The sequence below is a fragment of the Nuphar pumila genome, chromosome 12 (assembly GCF_984573655.1).
Source record: "Nuphar pumila chromosome 12, dmNupPumi1.hap1.1, whole genome shotgun sequence".
Classification (NCBI taxonomy): domain Eukaryota; kingdom Viridiplantae; phylum Streptophyta; class Magnoliopsida; order Nymphaeales; family Nymphaeaceae; genus Nuphar; species Nuphar pumila.
Window position 1 is genome coordinate 61,694,687 of NC_143260.1, and position 19,718 is coordinate 61,714,404.

At 37.4% G+C, this 19,718-nt stretch overlaps 1 protein-coding gene across 1 annotated transcript in view; it reads left to right on the plus strand.

Moving 5' to 3' along the window:
• LOC149820974 (DEAD-box ATP-dependent RNA helicase 40-like) overlaps positions 1 to 19,718 on the plus strand; it is a 40,362-nt gene that overhangs the window by 2,925 nt on the left and 17,719 nt on the right. The window contains exons 2-3 of the mRNA XM_089982205.1: positions 3,572 to 4,758; positions 10,628 to 10,849. Of these exons, the coding sequence (XP_089838331.1) occupies positions 3,574 to 4,758; positions 10,628 to 10,849 (1,407 nt within the window). The 5' untranslated portion in view covers positions 3,572 to 3,573. The remainder of the gene's footprint in view (positions 1 to 3,571; positions 4,759 to 10,627; positions 10,850 to 19,718) is intronic.

Here is a 19,718-nt window from a genome sequence, read left to right on the forward strand (position 1 = left end):
ACTCCAATTCCGTGAAATGCCAAATCCATCTGAAAGCCAAAAAGAGCTCCCAAACAGCTTGTGGAGTTGGTAACCCCAAAACCATGTTTTGGCAATGCCTGGAATCCATGTTTAACCTACTAACCTTGGTATCTTGGGAAATTTTGGTATTGTGTAGGCTTCGGCTCTGCCTCCTAAGGTGATAGATTAAAAAATGTTTGTGAGCGCACACGTGCAAGTGTGCAATGTGTGTGTGTGTTTGTCTGTGCAAACCTGTGTTTCCATGCATGAACACATTCGTGTTATTAGGTTTTGGTTATCATTGGGGTTTCCATTCAGCCTTGTGATTTCAAAAAAATTATATAACTTTGCAGATATAAGATTATATGTTTTGATAAGAGAGTTGTTTGTAATCCCCAATTAGTGTGTCCTAATTTCTGCTTTAGAATATTCAATGTACATGTCAAGGTTTGTTGGTAAATTTTTTTTGCCTGTGTGGTAGTTAATCCTATATAGGTTTAGGTTGGAATGTGAATGTACCAAAATTTGACTTTGAACGATATTTTAGTCAGGTTGAAGATAGCGGTTTTACTGTAAAATTATTACCAAGAGTTTCCAATGTTTGAAGACTATTCTATTGTTGTGTGATTAGAGTGTCTTGCAATAATATCTTTGTTTTTTTTAACTATTTATTATTCTACCATGTGTTGAAGCAAAGTTGTGATTTGGCTGAATTAGTGGGCTATATGTCAGATTGTGGTTTGACTTGCAGTATGTCACACAGATACTCCATCTTGACTCCTGTTCTGTATCCCTTTATATACGTCATATTAGAAACTTCACAAAAATGGCTGTATCCTCGTATCCTCGGTCGTATCCATGTGACATAGGATCTGCTTATATATCATAAACTGTCTCAATAAAAGGAGTAGCTTATTTCTGATTCTTTATCCAACTTTTTAGCATGCTTTCAAATTTGATTAGGAAAAAAAATTGATTGGAAATTTGGCCAGTCTTTTTTTTCTCTTTGGAAGTTCTTAGTTTGATTGGTGAGTCAGTGACCAATGCTGACAAGCACTCAGTCCTAATTGACAGGATATCATTCGTGTTCTGATTGTATTTCAGTCCTGATACAGCACTATGCTGGAGAGATATTGTCCTATAAAGATGCATTTAAATATGGGGAAAGATTCTGATATTGCCCTCTATCAAATTTGGATAGAAAGCTGCATGGCTAATCTAAGTTTCCTTTTTCTAATCAAATCTAGTAGGGGCTTATTAAATTTTAGTTAATACAGTGGCAAAGCAAGGGTTTTTCTCTGGGAAATGCAACAAAGCCTATAGCATACAGGATATCATTCATAGGCCTTTTGTCTGAATGTGTGTGTGCACCAAGATTGCTAGACTAGGAAGCGAAAGTGGTAAACGATACGGGAAAAGCGAGGCATTTAAAACTTTGTAGGAAACGAGAATCGAGAAATTAAAAGAAAGCGTTATAAGAATTAAATGAAAATTGAAATGAAATTCCAATAAAAACTAAAATAAAAACGACTTCTTAAATTTCATGAATTTTTAGTGTAAGAATTAAATTTTTGTCAACATCTAAAAATGATGACTACCAATTTAGAGAAAGCATATGAAAATGAGTAAGAAGCATTAGAGAAAGCACTACTTGAAAGCTCAACATCGAAAGGTGATGGTGGGCTGGATGAATGAAATCTTTGAAAATGAGGTCGGGTGAAAGGCTAGGGGTGAAAGGCAGAAGGAATCAAACGCGCGCATCCGAATGCTTCATCTGTTCAAAGCATACATGGACATTGCAAATACACATGCAAGGACTTCCATGGATACATGTGCATGGACAAATACAAAGAACATATAAGAAGCATGGACGAAGTGTGTAGAAAGCAAAGTTGCCAATCGGGGAAGCGGGAGCGAGAAGCGATTCAGGGAGCGAAAGCGGGAAGCGAGGCACTACCAAAATTTTAGGAAGTAGGAAGCACGAGATGACTTAGAAGCAAACCAGGAATCGTCTCAGAAGTGAGAAGAAAAGCAAACCAAAAGCGACCTAGGAAGCAAAAAAAGGAAAAAAATAAATAAAAACAAGAAGAAAAAAATTAAAAAAAGAAAAAAGAAGGGGAAGCGAGCTTCTCAATTTTTTGGTGCTTTTCAACACGTTTTGGAAGCACGAAGTTTCGCGTTTCCGAAACACGCTTCGAGGAAACACGCTTTCTCAGGTCTTATGGCGCTTTCGGTAAACATGGTGGAAAGCATAGGAGATGCATGGGAGAATCAAGATTCCCATCAAGTTTCGGAAGTGAGGAGTATCAAATTTCCGATGTGAGTTTTCGGGAAGTGCTCTTTCCACCTATTTAACAAGCTTTTGGTAACTTTGGTGTGCACCTTTGCACATACATGTATGTGTGTATGGGTGAAGCACCAGATCGTGCTAAGATATATCTTAATATGGTCAAATATTATAATATTGTCTTATTCTTGACGAATTTAGATGGAAAACAACGTGATTTTTCTGTTTGTATCTGGTAGAAGCTTATTAAATTTGTGTTAATTTAGTGGCTGAGCAAGGATTTTTCTCTAGTAGCATGTTAAGCCTATGCTATGCACAATACTGAACCTGGGCCCTTGCGTGTGTGGTGGTTGGAGAGGGGAGAGATCAGTGTGACATGATCATCGATATATTGTCAATATAACACTATATTATCTTCACATAGAGAAAAAATTTAAAAAATCATAACAAACAAAACAATGATGAAATGCATAAAATGCAACCATAAAATCACATATGAAGCATTTATGTCTCTATGAGCTACATAGAACATCACCAATCATCAACTATGTCACAAGAACAATGCAAAATATTAATAAGGTTTTTTACCTTAACCCATTCTCTTGAGTGAAAAAATGGTGGAAATGCATTCTTACTTGATGAAATCGCAAAATCCCTCTCCCTTGTGCATGGATCAGCCTCCAATTGGCTCTCACGGCTCCTATAGTGCTCAATACCTCTTTAATGGCTTCTATACAAATGAGAGAGTCGGCCTTCAACAAGTGTTTAAAACCAAAAAAATGTGAAGTTATTTTTCAGCTATTTTTAAGGTACGCTGATATTGTATCGTACGATACGGTACAATACAGGACCACCTTGTACGGTACACACTCGTATCGCAATACGAGTGTGTATCATATAATTTTTCTAAAATAAGTTTTTGGGCCACTCTCCTTTTTCTGGGAACTCTTGGTATCAGTGTCACGTTTCGTCTCTTTTTTTTTTTCTTGCTATTCAATATTCATCTGTTTGTAATTGCATTTGGAACTTTTGGCTATTTCATTTTCCAAATTTCTCTTCATTGAGCCTGACAAGTGAATGTGGTAAACTTGTCTTTGTTTTATGTGCCTGTTAATTCAAACATAAACTTTGGTTTACAGTGTTTTTGGTGTTGAAGCTTGTATTATGACATTTTGTCTGCATTTTACTTGGCTTTGAAGCAAAGTTGTTGATTGATTGTAACTTCCAACCATGGTTCCATGATTTCTGGATTTGATAGCATCTTAAATTGTGTGGAAACTGCAGGCATGGATTCTTTGGGTCCACGATTTGCTCCCGAGGATCCTACTCTTCCCAATCCCTGGAAAGGACTGATTGATGGGAACACTGGTTATCTATATTACTGGAATCCAGAAACTAATGTTACACAGTATGAGAGGCCCTTCTCTCAGTTGCCTCCCCTCCCTGCTGGTCCTCATCCAACGGCTACACCAAAGTTGGCTCCTATCCCAGCAGCACAGACACATGATTTACCTTCCAAGCTGGGCCCTCAAACAGGGGTTTCTTCATCCCATGTTCAGCCAGCAGGCCTTGAATTGTCTCAACTTCAACAAGCCGGGCCAACTTTGACTCAGGCACAACAATCAGGACATGCTTTATCTCAGGTCCTACAGACAGGGCAACCTCTTTCTCAAGTTCAGCAAACAGGTCAGCTATTGGCTCAGATGCACCAAACATGTCCTGTTTTTTCCCAGGTTCAGCAAGTAAATACTGGTTCATCTCAGCTGCAACAAACAGAGTCTACTGTACAGCAGGCAGGACAGAATTCGTTTCAGATTCATCAAGCCAGGGTTCACTTAGCTTCCCAGCAAACAGGTGCCCCATTGCTAGAGGTCCAGCAAACGGGTGCCTCTTTATCCCAGGTCCAACAAAGAGTGGCACCTTCATCTCAGTTACAACAAACAGTTCCCATTTTTTCTCAGGCCCATAAAAAAGGGCCCCCATTTTCTCAGGTCTACCAATCTGGGATGCTTGTATCTCAGATCCAACAGGCAGGAGTATCATCTTTTCATGGCCTTCAAGCTGGGAACCATGCCATCCAAGTCCAGCAAATGGGAGTTAATAATGTTCAGACACAGAAAAGCAGCCTTCCTTCTGTCCAAGTAGAATCAGCTGGAATTTCTTCCATCCAGATGCAACAGTTTGGGCCTGGCCCTGTTCAGTTGCAAACTGGAATTAAATCTGCTCCTACACAGAATGCTGTTGATCCCCCTCCCCGTAGAACACTAGCAGGTGGTCCCATGATTCAGATGGCACCTCCAATAATCAACAGTCATCAGACAGCCAGATTGTCAGTGGCATCTGGTAGGAATCATGAAGATGATCGAAATGGAAGATCCAGTGGAAATCCTCTTTTGCAAAATAGCAGTGAAGGTGGCATGATGATGGCACAACCAAAGCTTGGGCCTATTCCCTTGATGCATGGTCTACAAGTATGTCTCTCACCTTTTCTTTTATTTGCTGCATGTGGTTCACGACTGTTCGCTTTGTGTTTTGCCTACTTTGGCTTTTCTTTCTTGATTAAATGCTCAATCCTGTTCCATAGACCTTATCAATGATCTATCTTATGGTCTTTGCCTTGCCGTTCATTTTTTTTTACAAAAAAGGCCAATTTTGTAAACTGGACATAACTGAGAAGAGTGGATAGTTGTGAACTAGTGCTCTAGATATCCTTTTTGATTTAGGGTTTAAAATCTATTCCTTCCTTGACTTGTTTTATGGATTTTGACCTGCAATCTTTTACATCTAGAATAAAGGGTTGCACTGTTGACTAGGAGTAACTAAGGGGTATGCAGAACTGAAAAAAATGGGTAGTTGTTAGTAAATGTTTTTATTTTCTAGGAGTAACTGAAGATGGTGCTTATGACTGAAACAGAAAAATTGCTGTGTTCATCAAATGGCCACATATCATGGTGACTAAACTTATGTTACTGTTAATCAGGAAACTTTTGATTTTGAACAACTTTCATAGATTTTCTTTTTATAGCATGACTCATCTCAATCACTTTATTTTTGTGTTGTTTGCTTATATTTCTAATATAATCAATGCATCCAGTTGGAATCGTTTTGCCACTTTAGGCCATAGAAATAGTGAAACATGAAATAACTTGAAAAATAGGGAAAATATTAATGAAGGTTAGACATGATAAAAACTGAAGAAAAATAACAAAAGTACATGATTAACTATACATGCTGCTGCCTTTATATTAGTTTCTCCATGTGAAGCATAAACCATAAGACTTTGATTATGGATAAGCTTTTGATTGCTGACTACAATCTTAAAAAACTAACTTAGAAAAACTGCACAGCTACTTAAATTTCATTGCAAGATGATGAGAAATCACCAAGTTAATAAGGTGCAAGAGAAAGGCAAAGATTCAGTTGTCCAAAAAAGCATAAGAGAGTGGAGATGGTGCCAGATTAGGCCACTTAATTTTTGCACGTATTATTTCATCTTTTGAGATATCACACAAGATTCTAGCCGAAGATCTATTGTGAAAGAGTCTTTGATTTCTCCTCGCACAAGATTCTAGCCAAAGATCTATTGTAAAATAGTGTTTGATTTCTCTCAGTCCAAACAGTCCACCAAGCTGCTTATTCAAATTATATGGGTCATATAAATAAAAACAAACAACACATATTTGGGTTATATGTTTCTGCATCCTTCTGAGTTTTGGCCAACTTTAGCTTTACTATTATGTCATCACCTCCAGTGTTTAAGCCTCTGCATATAGATAACACTCTTCCAAACTTGAAAGGTTTTCAAGCCAATAACCTGTCTAAGGTTGTAAATCTAAATGACCATTAATGGGCCATGACCTTGTGCTTGAGCATCATCTTGACAGTCTAATGGTACTTGCCTAATCATCCATGGTCAGTGTACTTATTTGTCTTCGTCATCACTGGACTCTTCCTATTCATCTGTTTTCTTTGTTTTGTTAAAAATTGACCTTGGAGCTTTATATTGCAGTTGGAGAAACACAAGAAAAAGTAGAGAAGATGCAGCTGGGGAACATCCAAAAGCATTAGGGCCACATTCCATATTTTGTTAATATCTCAATATTCCCATTCACAAGAACACCCTTACATTTTTTATGTATTACATCCTTAGTACCATCTCACTTGAATGACAAATATACCCTTGATAAGTAATACACATCTTGACTTAGTACACCCTCTCAAATTGGGCATTGTCATGAATTATAGACAATTGGACAAAAGCTTAATAAACAAATCAAGTTAATCAACACCTTGATTTTCTCCATGAATGAATGAATGGTGGTTGCAACCTATGTAACATGGGTACTTTCAAAAGGGTCCTTTGCTCGTGTCACCAAGGCATGATACTGGTACGAGTACTGGCACTTTATCGGTATGGGTTAGGCCAGTTTCGGATCTGACCTGTTCTAGACCTGGCCAGCTACCTGTTTTCTTACTGGCTGACACCTGTTCAAATATGTGGGGCCATGGATCTGACCTGTTTTAGACCTGGTCAGCTACCTGTTTTCTTAGTGGCTGATACCTGAGAGAGAGAGAGAGAGAGAGAGAGAGAGAGAGAGAGAGAGAGAGAGAGAGAGAGAGAGAGAGAGAGAGAGACTCTTATCTGTATCCATTGCCTTATATCTGTACATATTAGAATTTCCATGTCATACCCTGTGTACCTACATCCTTGTCCAGACGTGTGACATAGATTGCAATTCTTTGCCTCCAAACTTCTTTTGAAAAATTGTTGATCTAACTCCATGTGTTTCAACTTTTTAATAATTTCCCAGTATGTTGATGCAAAGAAGTGGGAAGATGTATTATTTGAAGAATCTCAATTATGACAGCAGCCATTATGCAATCTTATGCTTCTATACTTTAATGTATTTTGATGCAAAATTTTGGGAAGATGGATTATCCAAAGAGTCTGAACTATCCCCAGTTAGGGATGGCAATGGACCGGGGCGGGGGACAAGGTCTCCACCCCCGCCCCGTCTCAAAATCCGAACCTCCATCCCCGCCTCCATCCTCGCACGGGGATGAATTTTAACCTCCACCCCCGCTCCATCCCCGTTTCATGTCCTCCATCCCCGATCCAAACGGGGGTGAGGCGGGGCCTCATTTTCCCTCGGTTTAGTGTCATCCCTTAGAAGGATTGGGGATGGGGCGGGGCGGGACGGGGTGGGGCAAGGCAGGGATCGAGACGGGGACAAAGCGGGGCGGGGGAAAGCATAAGTCCATCCCCGCACGGGGATGGATTTTAACCTTCATCCCCGCCTCCATCCCCGTTTCATGCCCTTCATCCCCGGTCCAAACGGGGCGGGGCTCCACTTTCCCCCGGTCCACTGCCATCCCTATCCCCAGTTATTCCTCAAAAAAAAGTCTCAACTGTGACAACAGCCATTGCCCAGTATCGTTCTTCCGCACTTGTGTTTTGCTAGACACAAAAACTAGATGGAAACCGACATGTACTTCATATCTTGTCACTGATCTTTTGGTTATGGGTTCTCTCACCTAATTTTTCAAGTAAGTCTCCGTTACTAAAGAAATCCTCAACTGTTCTTCATTTCTTGTGTAGAGGGTCATCTATAATGGCTTCTTGAGGTACATTAAAGTTTGTCCTAGTTATGTCCATCTCACTCCTTGTCATTGTGAGACTTGTTTTTTTGTGTTAACCAAATCTACTTAATAAACATTCAATATCGACAACACACACTATACATAAAAATTTTCAGGTTCTTTAAACGGGTCATCACCTTCTTGGTTTGCATTTAATTATGCATTTGAGGGCACTAGTTTTGTTTAGGCTAATAATCAACATTCCTTTTGCAACACATAAAATCCAATGCATACTTATGTTGTACAACATCAAGGAGTTTTTCCGTTTTCCACTGATGCAACTGCACACTAAATGTGCCTTTGTGTGCTGTGAAAGGGAGCTCCACGGCAGCCTTTCCATGGAGCTCTCTTCTGCAGAACAGGAGTCCGACCACCCTCACATGGGAACCATTACCGCGGAAAGGGGGGTGGGACGTTGAAAACGAGCTCCTCTTTCCACGGGGAAAGAGGAGCCTGTGTTTGCATTGTGATGGCGAGCCTCACAGAAATGCACGGGGTTGTGTTTGTTTCTGCGGAAACCCAAAGGTTTCCGTGATACACAAATGGGCCCTAAGGAATTATATCAAGCAATCGAGATCCTACATGTGAAATTTGTGATTGTTCTTTTCAATTCTCCATTTCTTGCTGCACTCCTAATATTCCCACAAGTATTGGGGCCACAATAACATCAACTTTGTTTGTGAAAAAAATGATAAGGAGTAATATTGACTTCTTCCCGAACCTAGAGATGGAGTTATTACACTAGAAGTCTTAAACCTTGCTCTAGAGGCTTGTTTGGAACCATAAATTGCCTTGATTTTTACTGTGGATCTCCTTTAGGATAATGATATTGATGCTTTGCATATGTTTGTTCATGTAAGTTATGTGAAAATGGATTCTTGGCATCCAGCTGATAGAGCGTTCAATCAAAACTAGTTGCCAAAGATAATAATTGTATTATGTCCACCCTCTACATGGTTTAAGGTTTTATAAAATTCAACATTGCTTGTGGATATATCCTTTTATGACTGTTGCCATGAAGTTTTCTATGTTCCTATTTTCCTTATATTTAATTTCTAGACCCATAGACTGTAATGAGATATGCGAAAATACAAAGAGTGCTATAAGCACTTGCAATGTCCTACAATGGACAAACAAAAGAGACAATAGCCAAGTCCACAAAGGGACAACACATACACAAGCCTTGAGATAGGCAAAAATATAGAAGTCTCTTTATTGAAAAAGCGAGAGCTCTCTAGCATGAAAATATACAAAGGGGGTCACCCCTATTTATACACAGAATCAAGGGAAAAAAGGAGGGCCAAAAGCCTCAAAAGAAGAGCCCAAAAGGGGGCTCCCATGGAGCCGTTGGGAGCCCCCAACGACTCTATGGTGGGGCCCCTTTTTGGCTTTTACAAAAATAAGAAAAGAAAAATAAAAAATAAAAAGAATTTAAAAAACCTAATTTTAAAAAATATAGTTGTTTTATAAAACAACTATGTGAAAAGACATAAATACCCCTATCAGGTATTATATATATATGTACGAATATATATTTTAACATAGACAACATACTAAGTTCTTGTGAGTGTATTTCACTCATCTAGGGCTGAAATTTCCTCATTCATTGCATCTATCCAGCAGGTTGTTTCACTCTAAATTCAAAGATAAGGCCTTTTCTCTAATGGGTCTTCTTTGTTCTGTGATACTTATATTTCTTGGATCATAATTGACATAACTGGTTGGCATAGGTAAGGTTGAAAAGTGTTGGTCAACTTCACAAGATGCATCCATGTTTGATTTGGGAACATTGATGACACATGCGGCTGCCCATTATGGGAAGGCTGATTGATCAAGTTATCTTATTTCGCATGATAGCTTTTGGACAAAATTGAAACTGGTCATTTGTTTCTGCCCTTGGGATGCTAGCTCAGCTCTGTCACCAGTTGTTTGCTGCTCCATTGCTAGTTTTGGGACACATTGCATGGAAAGAATTTGTTGGGAGTACTCTGTAATCAACTAAAAGGTGGATAGAAGATTGAGGTTTCACAAGACTTATGTCACCGAATCACTGTCTTCATCCTCACTTTTATGTGGAACATGTCTTGATATAACTCACTTGGTCTCCTGCTGGAGACATCTGCATCCTTTAGAATTGCAATCATAGCTAATGAACTTGCAAATTTATGCCTGTGGAGAACCTTGTTGTGCATGTAATTATCAACATATGAAAAACACTTACATTCAAGGACATAACAATTAATGGTTGGGGATTTTTAAACAACACATAATAAGGCAAGTTCCATCCAAAGCAGTTAGGTGCATGCAATATCTGAAGTACTGCAGAGTTAAAGAATTTAAAGGTCTCATTTTGGCTTTAAATGACCATTATGAGGTCATCATCTGTGTTCTTTATCTTATAATCTTGATAGCGCTTCTACTAAAGGATTGCTTGCCTAATCCCCCATTGGTTAGGTGACTTACCTCTTCTAGTAATTATGCTTCCATGTCTAGTGGATACCTTTTAGTTTTTCTCCATCATTATGTATGTGGAGTTACTGTCTGACCCCTCTTTCATGTTTCTTGAAATGTCCACTTTGTTGGCAGAATCATATTTTCTTTACTTGGAGTCTTGGACATTAATGTGCATTCTGTTAGTTTGTTATTAGATTGAATTTACAAGTATATGGAGCTTCTTATTTATTTGCGATTGCTGTTCAGAATCAGGAAATGAGATCGAGTGGTGGTATTCCTCAGAATATGGCTGCACCTAATGCAGTAGCTGGATCTCCATTGCTCCACATGTATAATTATGGTCCTGGTGGACAGCCATATCCTAGTAATGGGCCTGTCAAGGCATCTTTAGGAGTTCATGGCCCTCCAGACATGGGCAATGTCTTGTCTGTTGAAGCATATATGCGGCATCATGAAGTTACTGCTATGGTTTGTCTTATCTTTTGCTTCTCTGGTTTAATATGTTGTATGATTTGGTTATTCTTGGTTGCCTGGTATTCTTCTTTTTTTTTAAATTGAGTTTTTTTTTGTTTTTCCCTTCAAATATCAGTCATCTGTTGTTAAGCCACCATGACAATACCATTATCAATTCATGTGCGGTCTTTTAATCGCAAAGTTTACTAACAGTTTCTTGGAGTGGATGTAACTTTAGCACTCTGAAGTTAGAAATTGCATCACTTTAGCACTCTGAAGTTAGAAACTGCATCTTTATATGTAAAAGATTTTCTGGAATACTGCATAATCAAAATTTGTCATTGCTGTGGAATGAACACCAGGGTTTCAATGAGGATACAAGATGAAAATATCTTGATATTTTCTCAGCATTTTAATTGAATGATTTATGCGGGTGTAGGGGCAAAAGCGGAAGAAAAAATAGAGGAAGAACATGAAGCAGGAAAAAGGGACTGACGGGATAGGTGGATTATGCCTGTTGTATTTATGCTATTCCGTTACATAGCTTAATATCAGTATTAAAACCTATATTATATTCATATTTCTGCATGCCTAATGTCAGTGATAAAGTTTATATTATATCCATATTTCCGAATGTGTTGCTCCTGGCCACAAAACATGAACTATTTACATTGTTATTTAAAATTTAATGTAACGCCAACATTCTTGTCTTACTGAGTCTCAAAGCACATTATAAATTCTTCATTTCCTTATTCTGTCTTTTGATAGCATCATTTTGTTGGTTAGGTGCAAAGACTCTTTACCTAGTCACTGTTAAGCTTGCTGACAATTTTTCAGGAAGGGACAGAGGCTACAATATTAGGCATTGGAGGGATCTTTCATTAACATTTGTGGAGTGGATCCTATTCCACCACCAATTCACCATTGAGGTGCAAGATGGAACAGTGGATGGAAAACAGAAAGCTTATATGCTAGTTCTTTGCATATGATTCTCTTTGTAGTCATCCATCGACATGAAACGACCATGTTTTTGTTGATGAGAATGGTTATACTGTGGGTGAAATGATTGTGGTTTTGGGTTTTGGTCTTTCAAAAGGTGTGATATAATGTCAATATTTTAGTGCATCTGACTTCAATTTAGCGGAGTGACTGAGTCTTGACCTTGTAAGAAGATGAGTTCTTGGATCATCACCAAACGAAGCTTCAAATAGCTCCAACCAAAATGCCGAAAAAGATCATTCATAAGAACCACAAGGGTTCATACAAAATACCCGAAAAATGATTTACAATAAAGAGAGAAAAAAATATTATTGAATGGGTAAACACCCTTGAGAAAAACATACATAGTGAGTGGGCTTTGCTCCATATTTATAATACATTGAGAGAGTAGAAGACGGAGTCGTTGGGCTCCCAACGGCTCTAAATAGAGCCGTTGGATCGTTGGGAGTCCAACGACCCTCTTGCTTTTTGACTAAGTCAAACATTGACTAGTCAAAAAGGTTAAAACAATACAAAAATAAAAAGAGAAAAAATCCTATTCTAACTAGACTAAAAAGTAAAACCATTCCTAGTTAGCCTAGGATATTATATATAATTTAACACTCCTCCTCAAACTTACGGTTGAATATCCGAAAGTTTGTCCAAGAGAAAGTGAAAACGAGGAGCAGCGAGAGGTTTGGTAAAGAAATTTGTCAGTTGATATTCTGAAGAAACATAGGGAAGATCAATGGTGCCGTGTAGAAATTCTTCTCGTACGTAGTGACAATCCATCTTAATATGCTTGGTTCGTTCATGGAATGTCTGGTTGTTGGCAATGTAAATAGAACTTTTGTTGTCGCAGTATAGTTGTGATGCTTCTGTACTCACACCATGTCATAAAACAATCGCCTTAGCCAGACTACTTCTATAGCGGTTGTAGCCATAATTCTATACTCGGCTTTGGTTGATGAGAGAGAGGCCTTTTGTTGCTTCTTGCATTTCCAAGAAATCAATGATTCATTTAAAAATATACAAAAACCAGTAGTTAAGTGTCGAGCATTGGGATCGCCTCCTTAATCTACATCAGTATAAGCAGTTAAATCTGAGGAGGAAGAAGCAGACAAGAAAAATGCTTGAAAAATGAAAGTTTTAATATATCTAATAATATGTAAACCAACTCTTATATGAACAATGTTAGGAGCATGCTGAAATTGGCTTGCTGTGTGAATGAAATGCGCAATGTCAAGTCTTGTAATGGAGAGATAAGACAACGCCCCGACAAGTTGTTTCTAAGGTGTTGGATTTTCAAGCGGTTCTCTATCATCAATCTTCATTTTGATATTTACAATTTTGGGAGTGTCAACCGTCTTTCATTTGAGATATAAGACCTCTCAACAATATCTAGAGCAAATTTAGATTGAGTTAGCAAATAGCCTCTAGAAGAATAGACAACTTCTATGCCAAGAAAGAATTTTTAAAAACGTAAATCACTCATTTCAAATTATGTTTTGAGAAACTTTTTAATGTTGTCAACTCCCTAATCATGTCGTTTACGTAGAGGAGAATAATAATAATACCTGTATCAGAATTCTTAACAAACAAAGTTGTGTCAGTAAGACAAACCAAAATCAAGTATAACCTGACTAGGCACCAAAGTACTCTTCCTTCACTCATTAGGCATCTTATTGGTCTGCCAAATCTTGTTAAAAAGATTTATCAACCATTCTAAACCTTTCTCTCCCAAGCATTTCCAAGCCTCGATAGGTATGCCATTTGGGTCAACTGCTCTTCTTGATTTCATTTTCTTCAAAACCTCTGCAATTTATTTCTTTTGAATCTTGCGCATGAAGTCACGATTCATCTCATGAAAAGGAAAGGAGAAGTCTCCAAGATCCTGAGCATGACTTCCATTAAGTAGCTTATCAAAATAATCTTTCCATCTCTCCTTAATCTCCTCATCTTTGACTAAAACCCTTTGCGTTTCATCTTTGATACATCTAACCATACCCAGATCCCTCGATTTACTATCTCTCATTTTTACAATCCTATAAATATCCTTCTCACCCTCTTTGGTGTCCAACTTGTCATAAACCTCCTTATATACCTTATCCCTCGCGTTCCGAACTACTTTTTTAGCTTCCTTCTTTGCTATCATATACTTCTCCAAATTCTCATCATCACGACTCTTACTTAGATTTCTATAAACTCTCTTTTAACCTTAATAGCTAATTTGACATCCTCGTTTCACCATGATGTATCCTTACCTAGCGGTGCACCGCCTTTAGACTCACTCAATACCTCCTTAGCCACCTTTCTCATGCCACCCGCTATCTTATTCCATATTGATTCTGAATCATCTTCGAGACACCAATCAACTTCCTTAACTACCTTCTCTACAAACATTCCTTGTTTAGTTTCTTTCAGTGCCCACAACTTAATTCTAGGATCTATTCTATGTCTATCCCTTTTGCGGCATTGTCTAATTCTAAGATCTAAAATTAAGACTCTATGTTGTGTAGCTACACTTTCTCTCGGTATAACCTTACCGTCGATGCAACAACTCCTATTTCTCTTTCTAAGTAGGAAAAAATCTATCTGACTCGTATTAACCCCACTTTTAAATGTTACTAGGTGAGACTCCCTCTTCCTAAACCAAGTGTTTGCTAAGATCATATCATAGGACAAACCAAAATCTAAAATCCTTTCTCCACTTTCGTTTCTTTCTCTTATACCATAACCTCCATGGATACTCTCAAATCCATCCCTACTAATGCTTAGATGTCCATTAAGGTCACCACCGATGAAAAGCTTTTCTCCATAAGATATCCTTTGTACTACTCCATCTAAATCTTCCCAAAATTGATGCTTAATGAAATCATCTAAACCTACTTGAGGTGCATAAACACTAATAATATTAATAATATCCGTACCTAATACTAATTTAATAAGTAAAATCCTATCACCCTTCCTACGGACCTCAACTACATTGTCTATAAACTCACGACTCATAACAATCCCTACTCCATTTCTATTCCTATTTATTCGTGTATACCGAATCTTATATCCCCAAGGTTCTATCACTTTTGCTTTCTCACCTATCCATTTGGTCTCTTGTAGACATAAAATATCAATCTTTCTCCTACACATAACATCTACTAACTCTACCAACTTACCAGTTAAAGACCCTATGTTCCAAGTGGCAAACCTAATTTTATGGTCTTGGACTAACTTCTTTACCCCCACCCGTCCAACAAAGTGAGGGAACCCTTGCCTATTTGACACCACACCCGGGCGTCGGTGTGACGCGTCACTTCTAGGTATTTTTGGAAATATTCTTTGACAACTAATCGGGCTTTAAACCTCTCAAGAGTGCCATCACTCTTGGTTTTAACTTATACACCTGTCGACAACCTATGGGCTTTTTGCCTGATGGAATATCTTGAATAGTTCAGGTATTTGACTTTTTAAGGCTTTTAATTCTGCTGTCATTGCTTTGACCCATTCGTGTTGTTCCTTTGCTGCAACATAGTTAGAAGGCACTACGTAGGAGTGTATTAAGGCAATGTAGGCTTGATACTTCAGTGAAAAAGATTCATAGGATACAATTTTTTCGGGAACTTTTGACACTCTAGATGACTTTCTAGCTGATATTTGTTCCTGATCTTTAGTATATTTTTCGAGAGCACATTTTTTCTAAATTTCCCCACCTAGAATATTGAATATAATCTTGATTATTACTAAATGATTATGTACTTATCATGTCATTTGGATCGTCTTGACTTTCATCAATATCACCTTCATCAATCTTTGGAACCAAGTCCAACAAAAAAGAATACTCATCTATTTTTTTTAGAGTTCTCACTTTAAAAAAAAATTCCTTTTCTTGGAAGGATACATTCTTTGATACATACAACTTTTTAGTTTTAAGGTCAAAACATTTATAGCCTTATTGGTGATTTGCATATCTTAAGAAAGTACAAGGAATAACACCAGGAGAGAGTTTGTCATTTTTGTTAAAAACATAAAACATTTGCACCAAAAAACCCTTAACCTAAAATAATCTGAAATTTGCTTGAAAGTTTTTCAACATGAGATATATTGTTTAGTGAAGAGAATGACATCTTCTTAATAAGATAAACTGCAGTTAGAGTGGCTTCAGCCCAACAAGTCTTTGGTACTTGATGTGTAATGAGTAAAGTTCTTATTGTTTCTATAATATGCTTATGTTTTCTTTTTGCTAAACCATTTTGTTGAGGTGTATAGGGTCATGATCTTTGATGTGTAATACCATGTAGGTTCAAATAATCTTTAAATTCTTTTGATAAAAACTTTTCCCCTGAATTGGTGCGAAAGATTAAAATATTATTCTTAAATTGATTTTTGACTAGGTTATGAAATATTTGAAAATGTGAGAAAACTTCAGATTTATGTTTAAGAAAATAAATCCAAGTATGTCTTGTAAAGTCATCTATGAAAATTACATCCGAATGCACTAACTCAAGTGGTCAAGAGACAAAGGTTCTTTTTTGAAAAGGTAATCTCTTTATTTTTCCAAGAATGCATTTTTCACATGTAAATGTTTCAAAATTCTAAAAGTTTTTCACCTTTGGAAAACACTGGTTCTTGGATACTAGGATGACCAAGTCTCTTGTGCCATAGATCCAAATCCATTTTCTGAACATTACAACATAATGTACTCTTGGGTATTTTAAAAATATTCATGTAGTATAAGCCTCTTTGTCTATAGCCTTCTTCAATCAGCTTTCATGATCGGTGATGCTGCACTCGACAACCACGAGAGGAGAATAAACCATTACACCATGGTCGGATAATTGAGAAAAAGATAAAAGATTTAGGTTAAGTTTAAGAATATATCTAATTTGTGGAATACCAAATCTTTTTGAGTTTTGAGAAATAATTTCAAAATTTTCTATTCCTTAGATTTCAAGAGATGTTCCATTGACGGTAAAAACATTTGACCCATTTGAGTTATGACATTCGGATAATATATCAATATTTGATGTCATATAAAAAGAAATACTTGAGTGAAGAAGCCAAAGAGATTTTCCGGCATCGGAAATGCCGACGGAAGATACTGCCACTCCAGTGGATGAAGATGCTCCTTTGAGTAGTGGTTGAAGTGCCTCCACTAATTGTGTTAAGGACATGCTTCCAATGGATGACTCACTTGATTCTTGTGAAGATCTAACATAATAAATTTTTTTTTCATAGGGTTTCTTTAATTTTGGACAATAAGTTTTCACATGTCTCAGTTCTCGACAATAGTAACAAATGACTTCTTTTTTCAAATTCATTTTCTTGTTTCTCATCATTTGTCCTCCCATAGTGTGGGGGTTCGTATGTACAAACATGATTTTTCGGTCTAGATACGGCTAAAACTGGGTCATCATCACACTTGAATATTTTCTTCTTAAGCGTATTCTCTTCCATGCTTAATTCTTCTATCGTGTATTCTATGAAAGAAACCTTTCCTCGATGAAGAATAACAAATTTTGTTGATTCAAATTTCGATCTTAACTCAATAATAATTTGAAAGAAGTGCTTCACATTTATTTGATTTTGGTTGAGTTCTATGTCTTGTGGACAAGCCACTTTGGTTTAAGGAGAGCCAACTCTTCCCATAATTTGGACAAGCTATTATAGTATTCTCTAATGTTCTTGTCTTCTTGAACAATGGTTCGAACTTTGTCTTATAAGTTGCACACATATGCAATGTCTTTAAGAGAATACATTATCTTAAGATATTTCCAAGTATTGTTTGCATATTCAAATTTTGCAAAACTTGAACATTTTTTTGATATTGGCACTACTTATGAGTTAAGACATCATCTTGGCATGTCCCTGTAAAATTGTCTACGAAGAGACAATACACATACAAGCACAAATACTTTATAAAAGAGGTGTACGAAGACACCCTCACAACACTTGAACAAAATATGCAAAAAGCGTAAAAATAGCAAACATGCAATAATGCATGTATTTCATAAAAGGAACAAATGCTTGAGACTCTCAAGCTTAGGAATTACAAGGGGGGAACACCCCTATTTATACAAGTGCCAAAAGGTGCAAAGGGGGGGCTCCCAAAGGAGTCGTTGGGAGCCTCCAACGGTCACATTTGTGACCGTTGGGGGCCCCCAACGACTCTATTGGGGGACCCCCAATGCACTTTAAATAATAACAAAAAATAAAAAATAAAAGTAAAAAAGAATAACAAAAAAATAAATAAGAAAATTACAACATATTCCAAATAGAATATGCGCAAAACAGGAAAAATACAAGAATACCCTTTTCGGGTAAGAATATATAAATATATATATTTATATATATAGAGATATATGTACATATAATATATTATATGTAAATGTATCTCTATGTATATAAATATATATATTTATATTTACAATAATGATTATAGGAGACACATTTTAACACCCCCCCTCAAACTTACAGTGTGATAACCGCAAGTTTGTCAAGGAGGAAATGAAATCTGGGCGAACATAAAGCTTTTGTGAAGAAGTCGGCAAGTTGATACTCAGACGTCACATATGGTAGATCAATGACCTTCTTCAAGTATTCTTCTTTGACATAATGACACTCCATCTCTATATGCTTTGTTCGCTCGTGAAAGATGTGATTCTTGGCAATATAGATTGCACTTTTATTGTCATAGCATAACTTTGTTGGTTCTTCGACAACCACTCCCATATCTTCCAAAAGACGTTGAATCCATACAATTTCCATGGTGGTAGATGCCATGACTTTATATTCGGCTTCAGTGGATGACAAAGAGACCTTCTGTTGCTTTTTACATCGCCATGAGATCAAAGATTCTCCTAAGAAAATACAAAAACCAGTGGTGGAGTGACGGTTACTAGGGTCACCTCTCCAATCTGAGTCAGTATAAACAAGCAATTTTAATTCAGAGGAAGAAGATAAAAATACTCCCTTGTTCATTGTTCTCTTCAAATATCTGATGATGCGAATGACAACACTCATATGAACGGTTGTAGGAGCGTGCTGGAACTGACTGGCGATGTGAATAGCATGCGACAAGTCGGGTAGAGTAATGCTAAGGTACATTAGAGAGCCTACCAGCTGCCTGTAAGGAGTAGGATCGGTTAAGGGAACACCGTTGTCAATCTTCATTTTTGATCCCACGACTTCTGGAGTTTCGCATACTTTGTCATCAGAAATTCCTGATCTGTCAATAATCTCACAAGCAAGCTTAGACTGAGATAAAAAATAACCACGTTGCGAATAGGCAACCTCAATTCCAAGAAAATATGTCAGAAAACCCAAGTCTGACATCTCAAATTTTGAAATCAAGACAAACTTAATACCCTTGACTCCTTGAACATCATCACCTGTAATTAACATGTCATCAACGTAGAGTAATAGAATCACAATTCCTGCATTAGATCTTTTGGTAAATAGAGCAGTGTCAGTATAGCATGAGGAAAAACCATTTTCCAACATTACACTGGTAAACCTGTCATACCAGGCCTTGGGGGCCTGTTTCAAACCATAGAGGGCCTTACGAAGACGAAGAACTTTATCTTTAGGAATCTTCATGCCTGGTGGAGCATCCATATATACCTATTCGTTAAGATCACCATTTAAAAAAGCATTTTTCACATCCATTTGAAAAATGTTCCAATTTTTAATAGATGCAATAGTAATAAGACATCTAACTGTAACCATTCGGGCTACAGGGGCAAAAGTTTCCTCATAATCAATTTCATACTCTTGCCCATACCCTTTAGCAACTAAACGAGCTTTATACCTTTCCAAGGATCCATCGCTTTTAGTTTTAACCTTAAAAACCCATCGACAACCTATAGTTTTCTTTGCTATGGGTAGAGTTTGGAAATCCCAAGTTTCAGCC